Genomic DNA, 22,320 nt, shown 5'->3' with positions numbered 1-22,320 from the left:
AATATAGTTTGCTGCAATGTGTTGCTCTTAGTGTGTGCACATGTGATGACAACTAATAGTAATATGAGTAGAGGATGCTAATATTAACTCAGTTGAAGTGTGACAGCAAATGTAATGGGAGGAACTGTATTAATGTTAACTAAAAAGTTTGTCAGCAATATTTTGCACTTCTTATTACTGGAGAAAGTAATATTATTTCTTTAAAGTGTTACTGCCCAACAGTGGGTAGGACTACAGCTACATCTGCATGACAGCTTTACATTTGCTAAACTTATCAGCTGAAAGCATAAATATAACCATCCAGATGGTTTTCTATAATTAGAATTTAACCATAAGAGAGGAACATCAAGATTTTCTATTACATTTCTCTGATACAGTGATATTCTGCTGATTTTGGACGATGTAGCTTTAGCCTTGTTTAGCATCCAGCCATGAGTCAAACATGCATTTTCTTTCTTTCCACAGTTCTTTTAAAATGAGATGGAATTTGCAGTCAGTTCACATCACTGTAAAGTGAATGATGCTTTTTTTATGATAAATTATGACATGAAGCAGTGAGTGTCCTTAACTACAGCCAGGAAGAGGGATAAGGCAAAGTAAACTTTTTGAATTTCAGAATAAGACTCCCATTACTTGAAGCCATGTTCATGTTTAAAATTGCTGTCACTGATTTTTATTCTTAATAAGGTCATAAATCGTCATATTGTGCCCATGTGTAAAAAAAAAAGTTGTAAGATGAGTGACCTAAAGCATGCATATTGTGGATGGACACCATGGATCAACACAGTCATAACACTGGTTTTGTTCAGTTTGCTGTGATGTTGTTTGTCATGGGGGAGCTATTTTAGTGTGATACAAATCATTATGTAACTGTAATAAATTGATGGAAGTGTAACAAGAATGGGTCAGTGTGGTCACATCACGCAGGTTCACTGGGTCAATACACAAACTACTGAATGCCAGGGTGATTTAAAAGTAACGCACAGTTTGAGTTGAAAGCCAACTCTTATTATGAAAACCGGAAAAATTTGGATACAAGCGCTGTGCTGATGATAGTGTAATTAAAGCTGAACCAAAATGAGAGCGTCTGGTCTATGGACAATGTCCCTATTGCATTCTCACTGTTGCCTCACAACAGAGCTGCAGCTGGACTCAATAAACACCTCGAATGGCACCAAATGTAACATGTAAACAGAAAAAAAATCAGGTTTTAAGGCCTTGTATGTATTTTTTTCTTTATTCAGTTGAGTTTAAGCCTGGTACTTATATTTAAATGGGTCGTTTTTGGACATTTTGCAGATGTTGACAGCCATTATCTGCTTTCAAAACATTTGCCTCTGACGCACAAAATTACTCCTGGATAGATTGGGCTGTAAAGGAGCCATTCGTACCGTTTGTTGCTCAGAGATGGAAAAAAAGGCATTTGTTGGCTGCATTTGGCAAAGCCTTGGGAACATGACAGCCAAATTGCAGCACTGTAATGCAGGTGGCTTCCAAACGCAGCCTCTGAATTGAGACACAACTGGAGTCTGCACTTGGATATTGGAGTGTGGCCATCAATAGATGGAATAGAAAAGAACCTTCCTCAAACCACAAAGTTGGTGTTGGTAAGATTCTGTGTGTGTGTGTGTGTGTGTGTGTGTGTGTGTTGCGTGTAAAGTCAGGGAGTTTCATGCAGTCGTGTAGCGATGACTCTGTCCATGTTAAATTAGGTACTATTTTTTTAGTGGAAAACCAACCTGTGCCGTGCCGTGGCGAGGGGGGACCATAGTGGAAAAGGGCCACATGTGTCTGTGGGGTTTTTTTAGAATAAAAGTCCCCCCACAATGATGTACTGTAGATCCAAAAGAGATGGAAGATAATTGGAGGTGCGTTAAATGATCAACACAGTGGAAGACAGTATTTTAAAAATCTGAATAAATTATTTTGGACAGAAAAGCACAGCCCTAACAAACTTGGCTGTATCGTCTGTTTGGTGACTTTAGAGAAAATTAATATTTTATATGGACTTTTTTATGATGAGTAAGCAGATCTGTTCTCTAGAATTAAAGCTGCTGTCTATGATGACATTTTGGACTAAATGTGGCTCCTCCTCCCGACATCGCCTCATGAACATGTTTGGTGAGATGTATAGTATATTATATTAGTATATTTACTCACCATCAAACAGCCCGACCTCGAAGCAAAGAGCTTCTGGCTCCTGAGTGGATAGTTTTTGCAGAATACTTGAAATGTGTAATATGTGTATATTTCACTGACAGCAGCTTTAAAAGAGATGTAGTCTTCAAAGGCCAACGGGAAATCAGATTTAAGGAGGAGCACGGCAATACACAGAAATACGGTGTTCACGACTTCAACACTTGAGCTTTTATTTTGATAACATAAACAAAAAAATACCTTATACAATCAAATAATTATACTATGATGCTTATAAATTGTTGTTATTGAACCAAAATGATTGATTCCACAGTAGTTATGAAAGAACTTTTATCACTGTGGTAATTAGGCCTCCATTAGTTCAGCCTAGTCTGATGTCTGGTTGGCATTGAACAGTATACTATAAAACAGTTTTTAATCTTGTTATGCCCCAGTCTAGGGGGCCTAGGATGTAACGTGATAAGGCCTCATCTTCCCCAAGTCCCAACAAACGATTTTTAGCTTTATATTCAGAAAAAGAATGATTTATTTACAAAAAGTAGGTTAAATAACAAAAAATAGATGAACTGAGGTCTAGGCTTCAGGGTGGACTAAGGCCAAAATAACAAACAAAGAAAGGTCCCTGTCTAGAAAACAATAAACCTTACCTAAGCAACCTTAAACAAACCAAATGACAGGAACTTACCTCCCTAACTAAATAAACAGGAGAAAACTGGCAGTCCACCCCTACTACTGAAACAACAACTAAACTACACAAAAACACACAACTATGATTATGATTATGATTATGATGAGGATGAGCGTGCTGCTATCTGCCATGCTGCTGTCCTGCCGTCCACCATATTGGCTCCTTATGTATCAGGTGGTGATCGAGTACAGCCAATGGAGAAGCAGGGCCCAGAACCACTCCACCAATCCCTGGCACAGCTAGGACACACAGCCATTTGCCTCGGAGATTGACGACAGAGCACACACACATGAAGCACACACAGCAGTTTGACTGCAAAATAACGACGACAGTCTTCAGATGTTTATCTTCTGATATGCAAATGATATTGTCTCCTGCAACAAAGTACATATACTGATAAAGTGTGTGTTGGGTGGGGTCACTTCATTGAAAATGTTTTTCAACACATTTTTCAACTTTTGTTTCACAATATTTTCTTTGTCTGACGTCAGAATCCTGTTGTTGTACATCATTGTACATCACTGAAAACCACAGTGAGATCATATTTCTGACTTATTAACACGTCTACAAATATCAGTGCATATCAATGCTGTACGTTGGTGTTTCTGGCAGAAATTGGGGTGATGATAGCTGCGTTTAGAAGCTCCATGGTAGAGAGTGCAGATGCGAGGAGCAGCAGCGTGAACGTTTGAAGGCAGTTTGTCACAATTCACATGGAACACACGGTGTCCTTTTTGTAATCATTTTAATCTAAAAACAATCATTTTAAAATCTACCGACACCTCTGGACACAGGAGTGGAGCCCTGTTGGACTTCTGCTCATATAAGCATTATACTGTGATTTCAGAGTGATTTCACTGTGGGAACAATGCGATCAACAAAACAAGGGAGCTGTGAGTTTATGATGAGTTCAGATGCAGTTTCTGTTTGAGCACAATTATTACATGGGTAAGAAATGGTGCCCTGAAGACCTACATCTATAAACCCAATGTAAACCCACTCAACTGATAACAATAATAATAATAATAAAACTATTAACTAATGTTAATAATAACATGGTATTTTGCTTGTTTGGTTTTGTTTGATAAAGTTAAAAGCACAGAAGCCATGTTTGGGTTCTGATATCAGCATGATGAAATGCAACACTGTAATAAAACAGTGAGCAATACTACGTGAATAAAACATGCAAGGTCAACTTGCATGTTTGGATGGAGTAATTTCACTTTCATGTGTTGCCTGGATACCAAGATGATGTAACGTGCCCAACACAGTCATTACTATGACATGAAGACAGTAAAGTTATAAAGAAAGTGCAGAAAGTCTGTTTTCCTTCACTCTTTGCTGTGTATCTGATGGAGAAAACGTCATTTAACAATCATTTGGAGAAAGTACAGATTTTATAAGAATTTAACTGAAGCCCAGAGGAGCCGTCTTCCTTTTATTTCTCTTATTTTATATAAGTATGAAATGTAATGTCATATTGAAAATGAACAAGGGGAATATTGCTTATTGTCGATAAAACCTGCTGAGAGACAGATACAGACAAAGTCAATTATCAACCTGATGATGATGCAGACATGGTAATCGATACAACTGTTTTAGACGGGTTCAGTCTGCAGAACCATGTCGGCCTGCACAGAGAAATAAGTGAATCCTCATCTGGGGAAGACAAAATGTCATGATAGTCCATTCAGTACTAATAAATATTTCAGTCTGTACCAAAATGGCATTGAGCCCAAGGGAAGACAGCTGTTCAGTGTGTGTTTGCTCTCTTGCTTTCTTTACGGTAACCTTGTGGCATTACACACAGCTGTTGTGATCATGCAGGCGAGACGGGACACATTTCTGCCTCCAGTTTCATGCTATTCAATCAACGCTTTGTCGCAGGACGGCAAAAAAAAAAGAAGCTATATAGTTGGTAAACATGGATGTAAACAATGTAGCTATGTGCTATTGTTTTAAAATGCTGTTTTTTTGAGAAAATGAATTAATTCAATACAAGTCATTGCACATAGGTGTCAGTGTGAGAGTGAATAGTTGTTTGTCTCTATGAGTGTCTCTGTGATGGACTGGCAAACTGTCCAGGGTGTGACCCCGCCTATCGCCCTACGTCAGCTGAGATTGGCACAGCACCCCCATGACCCTCATGTGGAGGATAAAGCAGTAGAAAATGGATGGATGGATGGATGTTTGTCAAGATTCAGTGCATTTTATTGACAAACATTAACATAAGTTGTATTTGTGGACATTAAAAGTCCACAGGTCACCATGCACACAAAAATACTAAAAATGTAATTATATTTGTAGCAGTGGCAGCAAGTGAAGCTCAGTTTCCTCAAAAATGTCGGCAAATATGTTCAAATAATGTTTAATATTCCAATATTAAACATTATGCCGTAGCAGCCTCCGCATTAAAACCACTTCAAGCACAGCTTCAACTCTTCTCTATGGGAGGACACACAATACACGACACAAAAATGGGACTTCCACGGAAGCTCAGCTTCTCTGGGAGTCAGTGTAGCAGTGGGCGGTGCGTACGCTGGGCTTCTGCATGGTGATTGGAGGAAATGTCTAAAAGGCGGAACCAGTTTTTGATTGACAGCGTTGCAGAAACAAACACAACAGTGGAGACTTTTCTGCCTCAGTCCTGTGTGGATTGTGCGAGGGAAATCTGTCGACAAATAGCTGCTCGTTGTGTGTTATTTGCTCAACAGTAAATACCATTTTCATTTGCACATGAAGATAAAAACACTATTATAGCATCTCAGTTTTACATAATTTTCTAGCACATTTCTTTGTTCTAGTTGTTCTTTTGCAGAATTTATGTGTAAATAACTGGGCCTGAAATGAGCTTCCTCTGTTTTCAAAGACCAGCAACCGCCAGTGATTTGTAGTAATAATTGAAATACCCGTAGATTGCCAGTATTTTCTGAATATATTTGCCACTTTTCTTTCCACCCAACACCCTGTCTGACACTAGAAACTGAAGTTATGTCACTTTGTAAACCACAGACATTATTGATCCACTGCTGCCTCAAGGGTACGTTCAAAAGTGTTCATCTCAGATTTCAGTGTTTGAAATCTTTGGCTCAGATTTACCCGTGAAGTGACACAAACAGAAGTAAACCAACAACTCCTGTGTCCCCCACAAACTAAACCACTTATTTTCTCAGTTTACAAAGCTTTCCAGTTTGTAACAGCATGAAAAAGCAGCAAACATATTCAGCTGTTGTGTACTCTTGCAGGCATAGATTTTGTCCTGTTCGCCTTTTGTTAAGTGGTTATAATCTGTTTTTCCTTGTATCCCCGATGTCTCAGGCTGGTTCTTGGTGACGGTGGCACATTCAGCAAAGTTGATGTTGACAACAACTCTTCAAAAAACCTGAATAATCCATTTAACAGGCTCGGTAATACTAAGTATACACCTCCATCCAGTATAAAGGAGGTGGAATCTTAGTCTTAGAGACATTTTACTTGTGTACTTTTCTAGTAAACTATGGAAAATGTTGCATTTGTACAGACAAAATGCTTAAAAGTTATATTTTAGCAAAGGAATTCATAATATCAACATTTCTGAAATAGTCCTCAGGTATTTTAAATTCAAATTCTTATAAGGAGGGGAAGGTATTGATGGTGGTAAATAGACATCCAAGCAGACAGTTTCCTACAACCTGATTTGTGCCTAATTCTAACCACAGTCACAACATGGAAATGATATAATCACCCTCATTTTCTCATTTGAGGCAAAAACACCACAGTCAGTTATCACGCTGTCACATTTATGCACATGTGTCGACATTAATGACACAGATAAGTAATGTTTTTTGCTGCAGAAACACAAACTTGCATGTATTTGTGTTTTGTAGAAAGATAGAACGGCAGCACACAGTGTGAGTCTGGTGACTGGGTTTTGAAATGAATAGTTAAAATGGCACCAGAGACTAAATCATGAAAGTTACTCATAAGACAAGTGTACTCTGGATAATTAGCTGCAAATAAGACGAAAGGTTGAGTTGCAGAAAATCTAGATTAAGATTATGTAAGGGTGTGTCCCCTGTGTGTGCGTGTGGGGGCATGAAACATATTTTTATAAATCTTTATAAAATGACATAAAATTATATCATAGAATAATTACTGTCATTTTCTTCTATCGTAATTTCTTTAATTCACATTTGGCAACAAAAAGAAAGTTGTCGTTCTTTTTGTGGCGCAGACCCAAAACCAGACGTTACATAGTGCCAATACAAGCGATGCTGACCTGCTCAGGCTTTGACAGGGGTGATGTTCACCAGTAAGTGTTTTGTAAAAAAACAGTTCCACCCACTCTTAAAGTAAGTGACAGATCTGATCCAAACACAACAGGAGGGATAAATGTGTGCAGCCGCACAGACTGTGTCCATCTCTGCTCTGCATGATGCCTGAAAAAGCTATTTTTATGCAGGTTTTGGTGCTAAAGAGTGTGTTTTTTTTGGTTTCCTATTTTTTTTTTTCTCTTCCTATGGACACGGCAAGCGACGTGATTTGGCTGCAAATCCCACTCATGATGCATCCCTTATTAAATATTTATTCTCATTTTAGATTCAGAGCTGTAACTGTGAAGATGAGTCTCTGGATGTGTACATGTGCCAGCCTGTATTCTGTGTGTGTGTGTGTGTGTGTGAGAATATCTACAGCTCTCTCTCACCTGGGCTGGCTGTTGTCAGTTTAAAGTAGGTCTGATGCAGAGTGTTAACCAGCCTCCAGTCTGCTGCAGTTTGAGTGTGGATCAGTATATAGCAGTCAGGGGAATATCTCACTCTACTCAAGCCTCAGGTTACAAGCATTACTGCCTTAGTTCATCTTCCTGTCATAATCTCTTTGTCTCTGTCACTGTCACTGCTCAACCCTTCCACTTTGCATCTCTGTCTTTCTTTTTTGCATATTTCCCTCTTTGCGTAACATAGAAACAAACAAGTGAAAAGTCAGTCTGTCGTTTGTCGTTTGGCCTACTTCCCTTAGTTCTCATTAAAATTCTGTCAGTGATGTCATGATTTGGCCAACCTCCTGTTTGTTGCTGCCATTAGTGTTCATATAAAGACTAATAATCCTTCACACACACACACACACACACACACACACAGGTTTGTGTAGCTATTCTTCTTAGCACCCTGAATTGACTTCCAATCATTTTGGACAGCTTAAACAAAGCCTTAGTCTCAACCTTAACTATTACCAGATAATGTCTAACGCTAACCTTAACCCACCCACAATTTAAATCTTAGCCTTAAACCTCCTCAGAAATGTGTCTCATTTCTCTCTAGCATCTACAGTCTCTCTCTGCCACTGGTTTGTTGTCATTCACAACTGATTTTAAAGCAGCAGTGCATCACTTTTAAATAGAAACAAATGTCCGATACATTCAAACCATTGTCAAAGGAGTTCGCACAATTCTGATCCTCACACAACTCTTTCTGTGTCATGTCTTTCTTTCTTTCTTCTCATAGCTGTGTGTGCTGCATACAGGAAGTGCTTTGTTTTATATCAAGACGGACAGAGGCAACAAACAAGTGAATTCTACTGCTCGAAAAACACAACCATGAAGCAGTTTGATGACACAACAATGCCCTTAGATGATAGCACTGTTTGACAGGGTCTGTTTTCTGTCATGCAATACTATCAGACCTGACTAAGGAAGCATTTGTGTGTGTACAAACGATCCATAAAACTCCTCTAACTTGTCTTTACTAGCCCACGTTGCATGTGCCACCATCTGTTCTGACATACAACAAATCACTCCCTGTGTGCAGCACGGAAATGTTGCTTGGCAACACATGAGCTAAACGCCGCTTTACGGACAAACACAGAGAGAATGGTGTGATAGGTGGTTTGAATGTCACTGACGTTTGTTTCTATTTAAAAATGACAAACTCCAGCTTTAAAGAGCCAGCGGGACAGTTGACCACTTCAGAACAGAAGTACAGTCATAAGAAGCGGTCACACAAACCCACCATTTACAAATGATCCCCACATTAGTGCTTACAAAATCAATCAGGGCAGATCGACTTGTGAGGAAGAACATTATGTGCACGAAGTCTCTCATTTTCAGATTGTAAGATTAAAAAGTTTGAGATAAAAGAGGGCGGTGAAGCAAAGGTAAGAGACGCAACACCATCACAAGCACAGGATGTCCAGTCCTGACGTCACTGAGCTGCAGAAAGAGCAGGAACAAAGCAAACTTCCCACCATCACGAGCAGCAGCAGCAGCAGCAGCAGCAGCAGCAGCTTTGATGAGAAAAGAAAAGACATTGTGCAGAGTCAGGACACTGGATGTGAATTATTGAACAATGTCCACGAGCTGTGTGTCTGTCTTTTCACATCACAAGGAGACGAGTGCAGGAAGGACAATAAGGCCACAGGTACATGAACACTGTGCACACAGTCTCCATCCACACACTCATACTTACTGTGACATTTGCACAACTCTCACATTGTTGCACACCTTTAAACTATGGTATGTCCCCTCAGTGGGTATCATATCAGAGGCTCCCAGCACCCACTTTGGCAGATAAATAAAACATTCTAGAAGTTGTTTTTTGCAATGACATTTTACTCTTTTCAGGAGACAAGCTGGAAACATGAAAGTCAGAAGAACTCAAGTTCAAAAAGAAACTGACGCACATCGTGTTGGGACTGCACTGATGAAGACCTTGAGATACAAAACAAACACTTGTGTCCCTCGAGTCTTCACACGCACTTCTATCATACTTATTATCATTATACTTATATTATTCTTCAATTAAGGAATAGACCAACTTGTGTGTTTGTTTGTTTGTTTGTTTGTTTGTTTTGTCTCATCATCAGTGTGAGTTTGTCAGTTCACCTTCAGGAAATGACTGAAGGTCTTATCTAGCACATCTTGTGTTTAAGATACATGGACGTCTTTATTTTAAGTCTATATGCTGATATGCAAACACACGTTTAAAAAATCATTAACTAATACACAAATATATGCAAACATGCACATGTTTGGCAAATGAAATCCAAATAAATATGACTTGTTTGAAAAGGAGTAGGAAGAAACAACAATGAATGAAATTCATTTGCCCAGTATCATGATCGTGTGTGTCTGTGTTTATCATACCTATCATACCTTACTTTTATCAAAACAAAAGGATTTGAATGTGCACAAAAATACACAAGGACATTGTCACCATTAAAGCTGCAGTGTGTAACTTTTAAATATAGACACATGTCTGTTACATTTGCACAATGATGAATAAGTCAGCTCCACACAGGTCTCTGTGTTTCGCAGTGGTGTTCAGATCTCGTGGGATCACGAGACATTCCTGCGCTGCACACAGGAAGTGAGTTGTTTTAAATGGAGAACGATAAAGGCAACAGCAACACTGCGTTTGTAAAGTGAAGCAGCTGCAAACAGGTTCAAGTGGGACTGACAACACAAAGAAACATGTCCACCACAACTGATGTATACATGCAAACGCTCCCTCAGTCAGGTCTGATAGTTTTGCTTGACAGAGCCTGTTTTCAGACGAAGGATGCAGCATACAGATAATATTCCATTGTTTCTGCTCACAGAGACCAAACATGGAGAGAGGATGAATAATTACATGGACAAGAACATGAACCACCAAGTTACACACTGCAGCTTTAACTGCCTTCTCTTTCTACACCGTTCAAATGCAATACTTTGCTTTAGGTGCAGGACGTGTTACTTATTTCACTTCACCAAGTGATTATAACTGTGTTCTTTCAGCAAACAAGGAGCAGTGGGTTCATCGGGAGCTTTGTGGCTGAGCACACACGAGATGCCGATAAATCTCAAATCTCAACCAGCAGCCTTCACCAAAACAAACTGTCGCACTCCAGACAACTCCGGAAACGTTTGACCTTTATTTTGAAAAACATGCAATGGAACGTTCTGGCAAAGCAGTGTTCCAGTGACTGCAGATATGATAGAGGGGAGAGTAGAGAAGACAGCAACTAAAATACCACCTAAATTATATTTGTCTGTCATCCATCTTCTATCCTGCACATGAGGGAGTTGTGACAATGTCAGCTGACATCGGGCGAAAGGCGGGGTCACCAGTCCATCACAGGGCCAATTCACTCTCACACTCTCACCTACGGCCAATTTAGAGAGTCCAGTTTACCTTATCCCCAAACCATGTTTTTGGACTGTACGAGGAAACCTGCGCACACACGGGGAGAACATGCAGAAAGACCCTCTTTCCAACCAGGATGCGAACGCGGGTCTTCTTGCTGCTAAGAGTTACATTTGTTTGTCAGTCAGTCAGTCATCATCTACCACTTTATCCTCTGCTAGAGGGTCGCAGGGGGTGCTGAGCCAATCTCAGCTACATCGGGCGATAGGCGGGGTACACCCTGGACAGTTCGCCAGTCCATCGCAGGGCCACACACAGATAGAGACAAACAACCATTCACTCTCACACTCACTCCTATGGTCAATTGAGAGTGTCCAATTTACCTATCCCCACATTGCATGTTTTTGGACTGTGGGAGGAAGCCGGAGAACCCGGAGAGAACCCACGCACACACGGGGAGAACATGCAAACTCCATGCAGAAAGGGCCTTGTTCCAACCGGGGCTCGAACCTGGGTCTTCTCGCTGCAAGGAGAGAGTGCTAACCACTACACCACCGTGTGGCCCATATTTGTTTGTATTTACCAAAATAATCTACACCACAGGTCTAAATAGTGTTGTTCCTAAGTTATTTGGTTTTATTTTGGAGTTGACAGAAAAAACAAAGTAATTTAACTGCTTTACTTGTTTAACAGAAGCTCAGTATCACTTCATTTTGAAAATGAAAGTGCAAATGAATACTAGACTACTTTTGTGACGTTACTGCCCTCAATGGCAGGGGCCTCAAAGTCAAATGACCTGGGGGTCCGTCCACTCAGGAGGGGGCCGTTCAAGTGAAAAACAGTTTGGGGCAAAAATGGACTGTTCAGAAATTTGAAAATTCAAATAATGTCTTGATCATCATGATGTTGCGATTAGGAATATCCAGGATGAAATTACATACTATTTCAAAGTAAAGTGTTTGTTTTGATATATAGTTTAAAAAAAAACACAGCAAACTACAGTATATATAACCAAACCAGACAGAAATAAAACTAAATCAATAATAACAATTGTAATTAAAACACTAGACAAGCTCGTCTATAAATCAGTGCAGGATTTAATAATGTGATAAATATAACCTAATATATTATTATTATTATGAAAATGTTGTTCTGTGTTTGTCATGAGCCAATGTTCATTATCACTGTATAGTTATAATGAAAATGTTCATTATCACTGTATAGTTATAATGAAAATTATACTTCATAGTATGTGTAAGACATCAACTGTGTGAGCACAAGTTTGAGAGCCCTGCTCTGAGGTTTAAAAAAATAAATAAATACATAATAATGCAATTCACATTTGTATGAATAATAGTCAAACACCAGTCACTCCAAGGTTGTGGAAGAGGGGCCCCCAAATGAAATTCAGCTTGGGGCCCCATAAAAGCTTGGGCCAGTGCTGCTATAGCATCATGTTCATAATTCTGCATCAGTAATTAAATACACAAGTGTTGTTACATTCATGTCACCAACGTTATATCCTACGCATTGAGTTTCTGGCGGACAAAGATTCACCATCTTCTCCATGTATTTTTACATTTACGTATCATTACAGATGGAACTTTTTCAGGTTGGATATATCTTTTTCTGGAACGCGTCACAATACTGCTATAAATACCTCAACAGTCACTTAAATGGCTGCAGATAGAAAGAAGTTCAGAGCTTTAAGCTAGTTAAGACAGAGAGAGGTGTTGAAAAGAGGAAGCCAGGACATTTTGAGGTTTTTCTATTATTCTGCACCACCGGGGATCTGTCAAAATGTGGATTGTACTTCCACTACTGACATTACCGTTGGCCAAAAGGCTCTTTCAGTCAGCAGACGCTCTATTATGTGTCTGCTGAAGACAGAGAACACATTCAAATGTCAAATGTCAGGGAAGCCCCTCGAGTGTTCATGAGCTCTAAATGTATTTCTGTGAAGATTCTTTGTCCAGAGTGAACAGCGCTGATTCAGACGCAGCGAATATACAGCAAGCACAATGTGTTCAATTTACCACATCAATGACACAGAAAATGGGTTCCACTGTTTTTCATTGTTCTTTTTATACAGATTAATACGACATTAAGAGGAAAACAAACAGAAATGTGAAGAAAAGTGAAAGTACACTATACGGACCAAAGTATTCCATTACACCAACAGGGCCAGTAATGATGTATTCAAATACATACGCAGTACTTTAATATGGAGTTGGTCCCTCTTTTGCAGCTTCCATACTATTTGGTAGACATTCCTCAAGATTTTGAAATGTTTCTATGGGAATTTATGCGTATTTCTTCTGTAGAGCATTTATGAGGTCAGGCACTAGTGTTGGACGAGAAGCTCTGGCTCACGATCTCTGTAACAGTTCATCCCAAAGGTGTTTGATGGGGTTGAGGTCAGGGCTCTGTGCGGGCCAGTCAAGTTCTTCCACACTAAACTTGTTTTTACACTTCTTGCGTTCATGTCACCGACCAAAGCAACCAACAGAGCCTTTCATTGTATACAAACATTCCAAGCATAGCGAGACCCCACAGTTTGGGGTCAGAAAACGTCACAACAGGTAAGCGAATCCAAGACGACAACATAACCTGAGACAGCATATGTGCACATGTTGACACACACATTTGGGTGAAATCCAGGCTTTTCATCGTAATCTAACAGAAAGAGCTGATAAATGATAACTTACATGAAATGAAGTGAGCACTATAAACGTGAGCCTCTTTGTCTGCACTAGCATCACCACAGTCTTCTCTTTTTAATGCTTGGAGCCACAGATGATGTCGATTTTTTTGAAAGAGATGAAATCCTGTGGGGATTCTGAAGAACTTGACACCATTGCTGGTTCTATTTTCACAGCCAACCACGCTACAAGTAGGCATCTCATGTGTTGGACTGTTAATGATACGAGTGTGTTTTCTGACCCCAAACTGCACGCGCACATTTCTGTGACGTAGCTTTCGAAATGGTCTATAAGGATTTGAGATTTAAATAGTCATCCCACTGTTAACGCCTCGATAAATGTCAAATGAAATATCTAATAAATGATATAATATGGTCTTACACAGTATTCATTATAGGTTCTTGATGCCACCTAAACATCCATCATCTACCGCTTCATCCTCCACCAGAGGGTCGTGGGCGGAGCTGTGCCAATCTTCGGCACAGCTTCCCGTTACATCGGGCGATAAGCGGGGTCAATTCACCCTGGACAGTTCACTCGTCCATCACAGGGCCACACACACACACACAGAAACAAACAACCATTCACTCTCACACTCACGGTGAATTTAGGGTGTCCAATTTACCTAATCCCCACATTGCATGTTTGAACCCGGAGAAAACCCACACACACACGGGGAGAACATGCAAACTCTGTGCAGAAAGGCCCTTGTTACAACCAGGTCTTCTCGCTGCAAGGCAAGAGCGCTAACCACTACACCACTGTGTTCGAGCCACCTAAACATATACAGGGATATTTTTCTTTGGTAGTGGTGTTGGAGATTGGATATTTTCTGCAGCACATAGAGTTTAGGCTGAATTTCATGGCTTTCAGACATTAAAAATTCATCACATCATACGGGAACTGCAACTCTTTCTCCCGCTGCTGAAGTTTTATGGGCTTCAGCACAATGTTCCTGTGAAACTGTGAGCCATGTATCATGGCAGTAGAATACCACACTTTTCTAACTGGGACATGCGAGAAAGAATAACACGAGATATAAGGAATGAAGTGAGACATTCTTCCTTATATAATTACTGCAAAAACTGTAACACACTTAACTGAAGGGAGGTTTTTTTATTGTCATGATGGCATGGCCTCTGTGAGGCGGGATATCACAATGTAATACTTTCTTGTCATCGACTGGGTGTCAACCTTCCTGTTTATCACCTAATATCAAAATATTGTTATCGTTTACTATCATATTTCCACACCTGAAGAGTTAATCTAATCAGAGCCAGTAATCAGGCAGCATAATGTTTGAGTGAAATCTAACAGTGCTTATAATTTGATGTGTGCCGGAAGTTACGACCAGAGACGGTACTTATCTCTAACTCATGTGAGTGACAGTGTGTTTGTGTGTGTATTTTGAGAGGATGGTACTTGTTTAATGAATGAAGGAATAAAAAGAAGATCTAATGTGCACAGAGTAAAAATGAGACTAAAACAAATGCATCATGTTATGGTTTTGTTAAAACTGATTGAGTAAAATTGGTATCATTCAGGAATCAGTATTGAAGTCCAGATATCAATAGCTGTACTGATATTTTCATTTAAAAAAAAAAATAGTCTTTATCATCTAAGTGAGCTGAAAACAGCCGGTTTATTTCCTGGAAACAGTCAAGTTGTAAAAGAGCATGTTTGTTTTTGCTGGACAGAGTCTTGTCCGGCATCATCTGCCAGTGTTTGCCAGAATGACCTCAACTGTGATCCAGAGCAAACGCAGAGACAGTCTGCAGAGACAGTGATGGTGCTTTGCTGCCCTCTGCTGGAGATTTCAATATCTGCTGTAAACAGCCGGGTGAAAACCTGTTCCTCTGAAGTGAGACAGAAGTACTGTATATGAGGACAGAAATCAAAAACATTAATGTCTTATTAAAGTTATAATTACTGTTTTTGCTTTAGTTCAGTATTCCCCTAAATTGAAAATGGGATATCCGACATGCTTTTTAAGACCTGATATTGCGAATCTGATGTTCACAACCGCAGATTCCCAGCAAACCCTTAATGCAACACATTACGTTTTAACATAAAAAAGCACATTGTTTGAATGTGATATTGATCAATCAGAGTATATATATCAGGGATAATATATAAAAAAGAATATAATGGAAGAAAACACGAGTTTAGATATAATCCCTCTCCGGTGTGGAGAGGGATAAAAATACTACGAAAACAAACAAATTCTGTTTTGCTCTCAGTGACCTATCCCAGGCTGTTCAAAGTAACACAAAGTAACACATAAACATCCGATCCAATGAAAAGTACTACGCTTAATTTACATAACATTCCAACATATTTGCGAGAGTGCTGTCCTGAAAAAAAAACAGTTTACCGCGTGACTGACATATTATCTTCGACGTTCCTTGAACGTCTGACGTCCTCGCACCGTGACCCGGATGTAGATTGTCTTAACTCTATATCCCACAATTCCTCTCTCTCTTCTTCCTCTTTCCCCTCTGCGGCCATGTCTAAGAGAGGTATGAACACCACCTCCTAAAATCCACTTTCATCTGCCGTTTTTATGCTACTCCACGTATTATAACATTGACTGTGTGTGAAAGCGGGATAAATACGTTACACCTGGTGGATTATTTTAGTGATTTTATAAAGCGGGGTACAGATTATTGACGATGCCGTTTTTGCTAGCCAGCTAGCTGTCGGAAGCCATGTTTCGCTGGCAGCGCCATGGACACATGAAGTATGAGCTAAAGGATTAATATTAAAATATACTTCCGTCTGTTAATCCCACACGCGCTTGTTTTGCTTATTAAACTATTTGAGACACAGTGAACGGGTAAATATTATAAGTACAGCCGAGTAGTACAACACGCAACGTATGCCGGGCTGTTAGCTTCAGCTAACTCGTAGCTGCGTTTCTCTGGTTGGCTTGTGAAGGGTTAAAGTCTCACAGACGCACATTAAAACAGTTGAAATAGTAGTAAAATGATGCTTCGTCTTCATCAAGGAGGATTCATACAGATGTTAGTGCATGCAACTGTCATTTGTTTTTATCGGACTACGTGAAATACATCTTTACATGTCCTGGTCTGTTGGTCATAGCATCACATGTGGACAGATCTGATGTCTTGTGTGTTCTCTCCCCTCAGGACGTGGTGGTTCGTCTGGAGCAAAGTTCCGCATCTCACTGGGTCTCCCAGTGGGAGCGGTCATCAACTGCGCTGACAACACAGGTATGTCTCTGCTTAATGTCTTGCCTTTAATATTGTTGCTGGTTTGGAAATTAACTATCGATATTCTCCGTGTCTGAATGCTGAGAATGTCCTTGGATGCTGTAAATTTGCTTCTGTTGAACTCTTGAAAGCTTGTGACATTTTAGACTGAAGGAGGAAGATTGGCATGTTTGCTTAGAATCAAACTTGAACTGTAAACTTTTGTGTCATGCTTGATGCTGTCAAAGTGATAAATGGTTGTGTTCTAGTGTCAGCCACTGTCTGTACAGGGAAAACTGTTTCTATCACTTATTTCTTATTCAATTGGTGAGACCAACTTTGTGTATATACAGAAAAAGTGTTTCAATGAAACTCAGCTTGTTCCTCCCCTGATAATGATTGTACACCGGTTTTGAAAAGCTGAGCCTTTTCTTTGGTGTCAGTTATCTTTATCGATTTTTTTGTATAGCGTATAGTTATAAGTGCTTTGGGTGTGCTGATTGTCTTTGTAATGGTGTTATATCAGGCCAGTTTTTACCTTCAGTTGATTAGAACAGTTTCTCACTATAATCGTCTCACTCTGAGCCTCAGCTGATGACACAGCCACAGGATTATTGGGCTGAAAATGTAGTATGAACTAGGCACAAGTTGTTTTTTCCATGCAAATATTCTACTTTTGTGGACATCCACTTGCTCAGATCCTTTAGTATTGCTTAAACTAACTTTTTTTGTGCTCTTGAGATCATGTGATGAATTCATGTAATTTTCCAAGTTGTTTCATGGGACACTATGTAGAATAAATCAACATGTCATTCTGTCACAAACACTCTGCTTTTATTGTTTAAAATGTTAACTTAATGATATTTATGCTGATTAGTTCTCAGTTGTTCCCCCTTCAAAAAGCACTTGCTTTGTCTGCTTAGTGGCTCGGTGAGTTGTCGTAGAAGGGAATATTGAGCTCATCACTGTGGGTGAGACGGCAGCGACACAGTGGCTGACTGATCTCAATCAGTGATGAGACAAATGTTCTGTAGCCACTCGGCTCCAAACTTAAAGCATGACATCCACAGTTTAGCCCCGGTTTCCTGTTTGTCTGCTCATGTCATCCTTTTTCACATGTGGATGCTTTCTGTCCTCAGGTGCCAAGAACCTGTACATCATCTCCGTGAAGGGCATCAAGGGACGTCTGAACCGTCTGCCTGCAGCAGGAGTGGGTGACATGGTCATGGCCACAGTCAAGAAAGGCAAACCAGAACTCAGAAAAAAGGGTGAGTGTGCAGGTCACTCTGATCCCAGTGTCTGTTGGTCAACACTAAGCCGAGGGCTTGTGGGGGGAGATGCTCAACATTGACATCCTAACTTTGGGTTTATTGGGCAGAACATTAAAATACTCATACAGACACAATCTTAACAATACATTTAGTTCAGCTTTGTGGGTTAAACTGAAGGTTTGTAATAACTGCTGATACCATGTCTGTTGCAGTGATTATAACTGTAAAATCATCCATATCGATATATGACACATGTGAGTGTTTTGTACTGAACACATGTCACCTCTCCACAGTGCATCCTGCGGTGGTGATACGGCAGCGGAAGTCGTATCGGCGAAAAGATGGCGTGTTTCTCTACTTTGAAGACAATGCGGGAGTTATAGTAAACAACAAAGGAGAAATGAAAGGTGAGTTTGTTTTGATGGGACCCCACTAGCTTACTTCAGGGTTTTATATGTATTTAGGTTAACTTACACGTTGATAAATGGATTTGATCTGCTGGCTTAAGTCTGTGATGGCCTCATGCAGAGAACTGAGGGAAGTGGGATGTTTTAATGTGTTTAAAAAAAAACTTGTTTCCATCTCTTTTCACCTTGGTTATGTTTGTAAGTGTGATACATTTGTGTGCAGTGCATTCCCTCTCCCCTTTCACATAAAGGATACATGCCCTCAGAGCAGCATGGGTTGCCAGAATCCTAGTGCAGTTACTGCACAAATGTATTGCATTTTAATGAAAATTACTGATGTCCTCACCTTTTGCAAAAATGTAGTGAAATATGTTCAAATAAATGCAGATTCGTATCCTTTACTTATTTAAAGTCCTAGCCCTTTAGTAAGTAAATGGTGTATAGCTGTGGTACATCAGCTACACTACTGGCTGTGCTTGTATCAAGGCTGTTTCATCTCATTGATACTTTGTGCCTTTGCAACAAATGTGTAGGATTCTTAAACCACAGTTGAGAAATGAGAGTTTATTTTTCTTTAGTTGCACAAATCTGCCTCAAATCTGCTCATTACAGCATGACTGTCACATATTAACCCTTCAAAAAAGCACTTGCTTTGTCTGCTCAGTGACTCGGTGAGTTGTCGTAGAAGGGGATATTGAGCTCATCACTGTGGGTGAGACGGCAGCGACACAGTGGCTGACTGATCTCAATCAGTCATGAGACAAATTTAACCTTCTCATTCAACCCAAGTCCAGGAAATATGTTAATGCTTCAACCTGCAGTCTGTCTTTGGTGTATTGTTTTAAGGTGACGAGCTAAATTTAGTTTTTGTACTATCAAGATTAAATTAACCTTCACTTTCTGTGTCTGCAGGTTCAGCCATCACGGGTCCAGTGGCCAAAGAGTGCGCTGACCTTTGGCCCAGGATCGCCTCCAACGCTGGCAGCATTGCCTGAGCTGGACCGTGCACCGCATTTTCAATAAACTGTTGTTCAAACAAATCCACGTCTCTTAGTGGTCATTTATGTAAATGTGTATATGTGTGAAAAAAGAGCGCAACTGTACCTCCACCAACTCCCACTATACAAGGAGTTTGATTTCTGGAGATCCAAGTTTTGGCCCATGGGAGACCTTAGATTTTGGAGACAGATTACTGTCAGAGGTACAGCGGTTTGTGCTTTAAAAAGTAATAATCTGACCAATTTTGTTATGCTTGCATAATAAAGATAAAGAATCTTGAATTACTTCAACTAGAGATTTGTTCTTCAGTAACATTTCCACTAAATCTAGTCATTGCATACCAGGGAATTAGTTTGTATCACATCTAGTTTGATGTGTTGCAATTTTGTACTTGCAACACATACTGTTCCAGTAAATGTACTTTGAACAGAGACAGAACAAAGAAATACGGTGTTTGTGGAAGCCCTGCTGGGTCCTTCTGATCTTAAATGGATTCTATTTGGTGTCCTGCTCCACTAAATGTACTCTGTCTTTAAAATGCTTGAAGGCCTTCAGGCATTTTGTTACCATCTTTACCAGGTTCATGACCTGTGCTTTGACTTACCTGTGAGGTTATCACAAGAGGAATGAATGTAAAATTAGGTTAAAATAATCTGCTAAGAAAACTCCAATGGTCCATCTTAATACAGGAATAATTGTGCACTAATGCACTTCCCCTGTCCCTCCACTAGTGGGTGTGCAGAACCTGCTTTAGGATACTTTAAGGTTTGAAAAGTGATAAACTTTACAAAACTTTCTTCCAGAACTATTGGCTTGCTGACTGAATAATTTCTTATCTGATGGAGAAATTAAACCACTTTGTAAAATAGGAAAAATGCTCCACCTGACCTTTGCATTCTCCAAGTCTACTTATAAACGAGTGACACGTTCTGAAACAAAGCTTTATTTCCCTTTTATGAAACTATTTCTGAAGCTTATAGCAAAACACCATCTCTTAGATTTTTGTGACAATGTAACAACAGCTGAAAAGTGGTGGAAATGGCTTAAAAATTGATAAAAGTGCTTAGTTTAAACTTTTAATGCACTGTATATGACCCTGCATTAAACATACTGTTGAGAGCATTGAGACAAAGCAGCTGTAAAAATTACATTTAAGTACTCTCCTGTCGAGAAGCCATCCCCATATGTTTAAAGTGATAATCAGTATCTCTTAACACCTAATATCAAAATATTGTCATTTACTATCATATTTCTATACGTGAAGAGTTAATCTAATCAGAGCCAGTAATCGGGCAGCATAATGTTTGAATGAAATCTAACAGTGCTTATAATTTGCTGTGTGCAGGAAGTTGCGGGGCTGAACTCTAACTCGTGTCTGAGTGTGTTTGTGTTGTATTTTGAGATGATGGCACTTAGGAAGAAAAAGGTCTAATGTGTACAAAATAATGATGAGAGCACAAAGTTGCTCCGTGCAAGAACACAAACAGGCCAATTTAAACCAACGCATCATGTTGTGTTTTAAAACCGATCAAATTAAATTGGTATCATTCTGGAAACAGTGTTGAAGACCAGATATCAATAGAAATATTGATATTTTAATTTTTTTTTAAAAAACAGCCATAATCATCTAAGTGAGCAAAAAAAAACCAGCCGGTTTATTTCCTGGAAACAGTGAAGTTGTAAAAGAGCATCATGTTTGTATTTGCTGGAGTCTTGTCTGGCTGTTCATCTGTCAGTGTTTGCCTGAATGACCTCAAATGTGCGCAGAGCAAACGCAGAGATAGTCTGCAGAGACAGTGATGGTGCTTTGCTGCCCTCTGCTGGAGATTTCAATGTCTGCTGTAAACAGCCGGGTGAAAACCTGTTCCTCTGAAGTGAGACAGAATATCTGTATATGAGGACAGAAATCAAAAACTCCACAACTTAAAGTTCTGATTTCTGTGTTTGCTTTAGTTCAGTATTCCTTGAATTGAAAATGGGATATCCGACATGCTTTTTAAGACCTGAGATTACGAGTCTGACGTTCATAACTGCAGATTCCCAGCATACCCTTAATGCAACATATTAGGTTTTCATGTTTTTTTGTTTGTTTTAACGTGATATTTACCAATCAAAGTATATATCAGATATAATATAAAAGAAAAAATGTTAACTTAAGCACAAAAGGAAGAAAACACAACATAATTAAAGTTATATAATTAGGACTGGGTTTTTTTTTCTTATTTAAATCAACAAATTTATTGTTGGAAAAATAACAGTGACTTTTTGTGTGGAGAGGGAGTAAAATACTCAACACACACACAAATCTGTTTGTTGGTTATCAGTGACATATCCCAGGCTGTTGTATCTCTCTAAAGTACATCTTATCATGCAGTACATGGAAAATAATGCATATTTTAATGTTAACACACATGCTTAAAAATCTGATCCAAATAAAGTATTACGATTAATTTACATGATGCTCCATAAACAGTTCTAAGTGAATTTCATAGAGTGATGTCCACAAAACATGAAAAAGTTTGCCCTGGCGGTTACTGACATCGTCGACGTTCCTTGAACGCCTCATGTACGCCGCCGGATGTAGATTGGTTCAACCCTATATATGACGCTCCCTCGCGCTCTCTCTCTCTTCTTCGTCGTTCTCTTCAGTAGCGAACAGGTAACACAGACTCCTACAATCCACTGTCATCTGCCGTTTTTATGCTTCATCACGTTTTATAACATTGATTGTGCTTGAAATCAGGATAAATACGTTGCACCTGTTGGATTAGTTCAGTGATTA

At 39.5% G+C, this 22,320-nt stretch overlaps 1 protein-coding gene across 1 annotated transcript; it reads left to right on the top strand.

Moving 5' to 3' along the window:
• Positions 1 to 16,066: 16,066 nt before the first annotated feature.
• rpl23 (ribosomal protein L23) lies at positions 16,067 to 19,579 on the top strand. Its single transcript, XM_058652561.1, has 5 exons — positions 16,067 to 16,168; positions 16,799 to 16,882; positions 18,001 to 18,129; positions 18,426 to 18,539; positions 19,452 to 19,579. The coding sequence occupies exons 1-5, from the start codon at positions 16,156 to 16,158 to the stop codon at positions 19,532 to 19,534; spliced, it is 423 nt and encodes a 140-aa protein (XP_058508544.1). The 5' UTR covers positions 16,067 to 16,155; the 3' UTR covers positions 19,535 to 19,579.
• Positions 19,580 to 22,320: the final 2,741 nt, after the last annotated feature.

Source organism: Solea solea, chromosome 16 (genome assembly GCF_958295425.1).
Source record: "Solea solea chromosome 16, fSolSol10.1, whole genome shotgun sequence".
NCBI lineage: Eukaryota > Metazoa > Chordata > Actinopteri > Pleuronectiformes > Soleidae > Solea > Solea solea.
The sequence above is the reverse complement of the archived record's forward strand: the minus strand, read 5'-3'. Positions and strand labels throughout refer to the sequence as shown.

Bases quoted from the DNA above. Each gene is read 5' to 3' on its own strand.
- rpl23 (XM_058652561.1), top strand. The intron at 16,883-18,000 runs GTATGTCTCTGC...TTCTGTCCTCAG, and splicing joins CAACTGCGCTGACAACACAG to GTGCCAAGAACCTGTACATC. The intron at 18,540-19,451 runs GTGAGTTTGTTT...CTGTGTCTGCAG, and splicing joins CAACAAAGGAGAAATGAAAG to GTTCAGCCATCACGGGTCCA.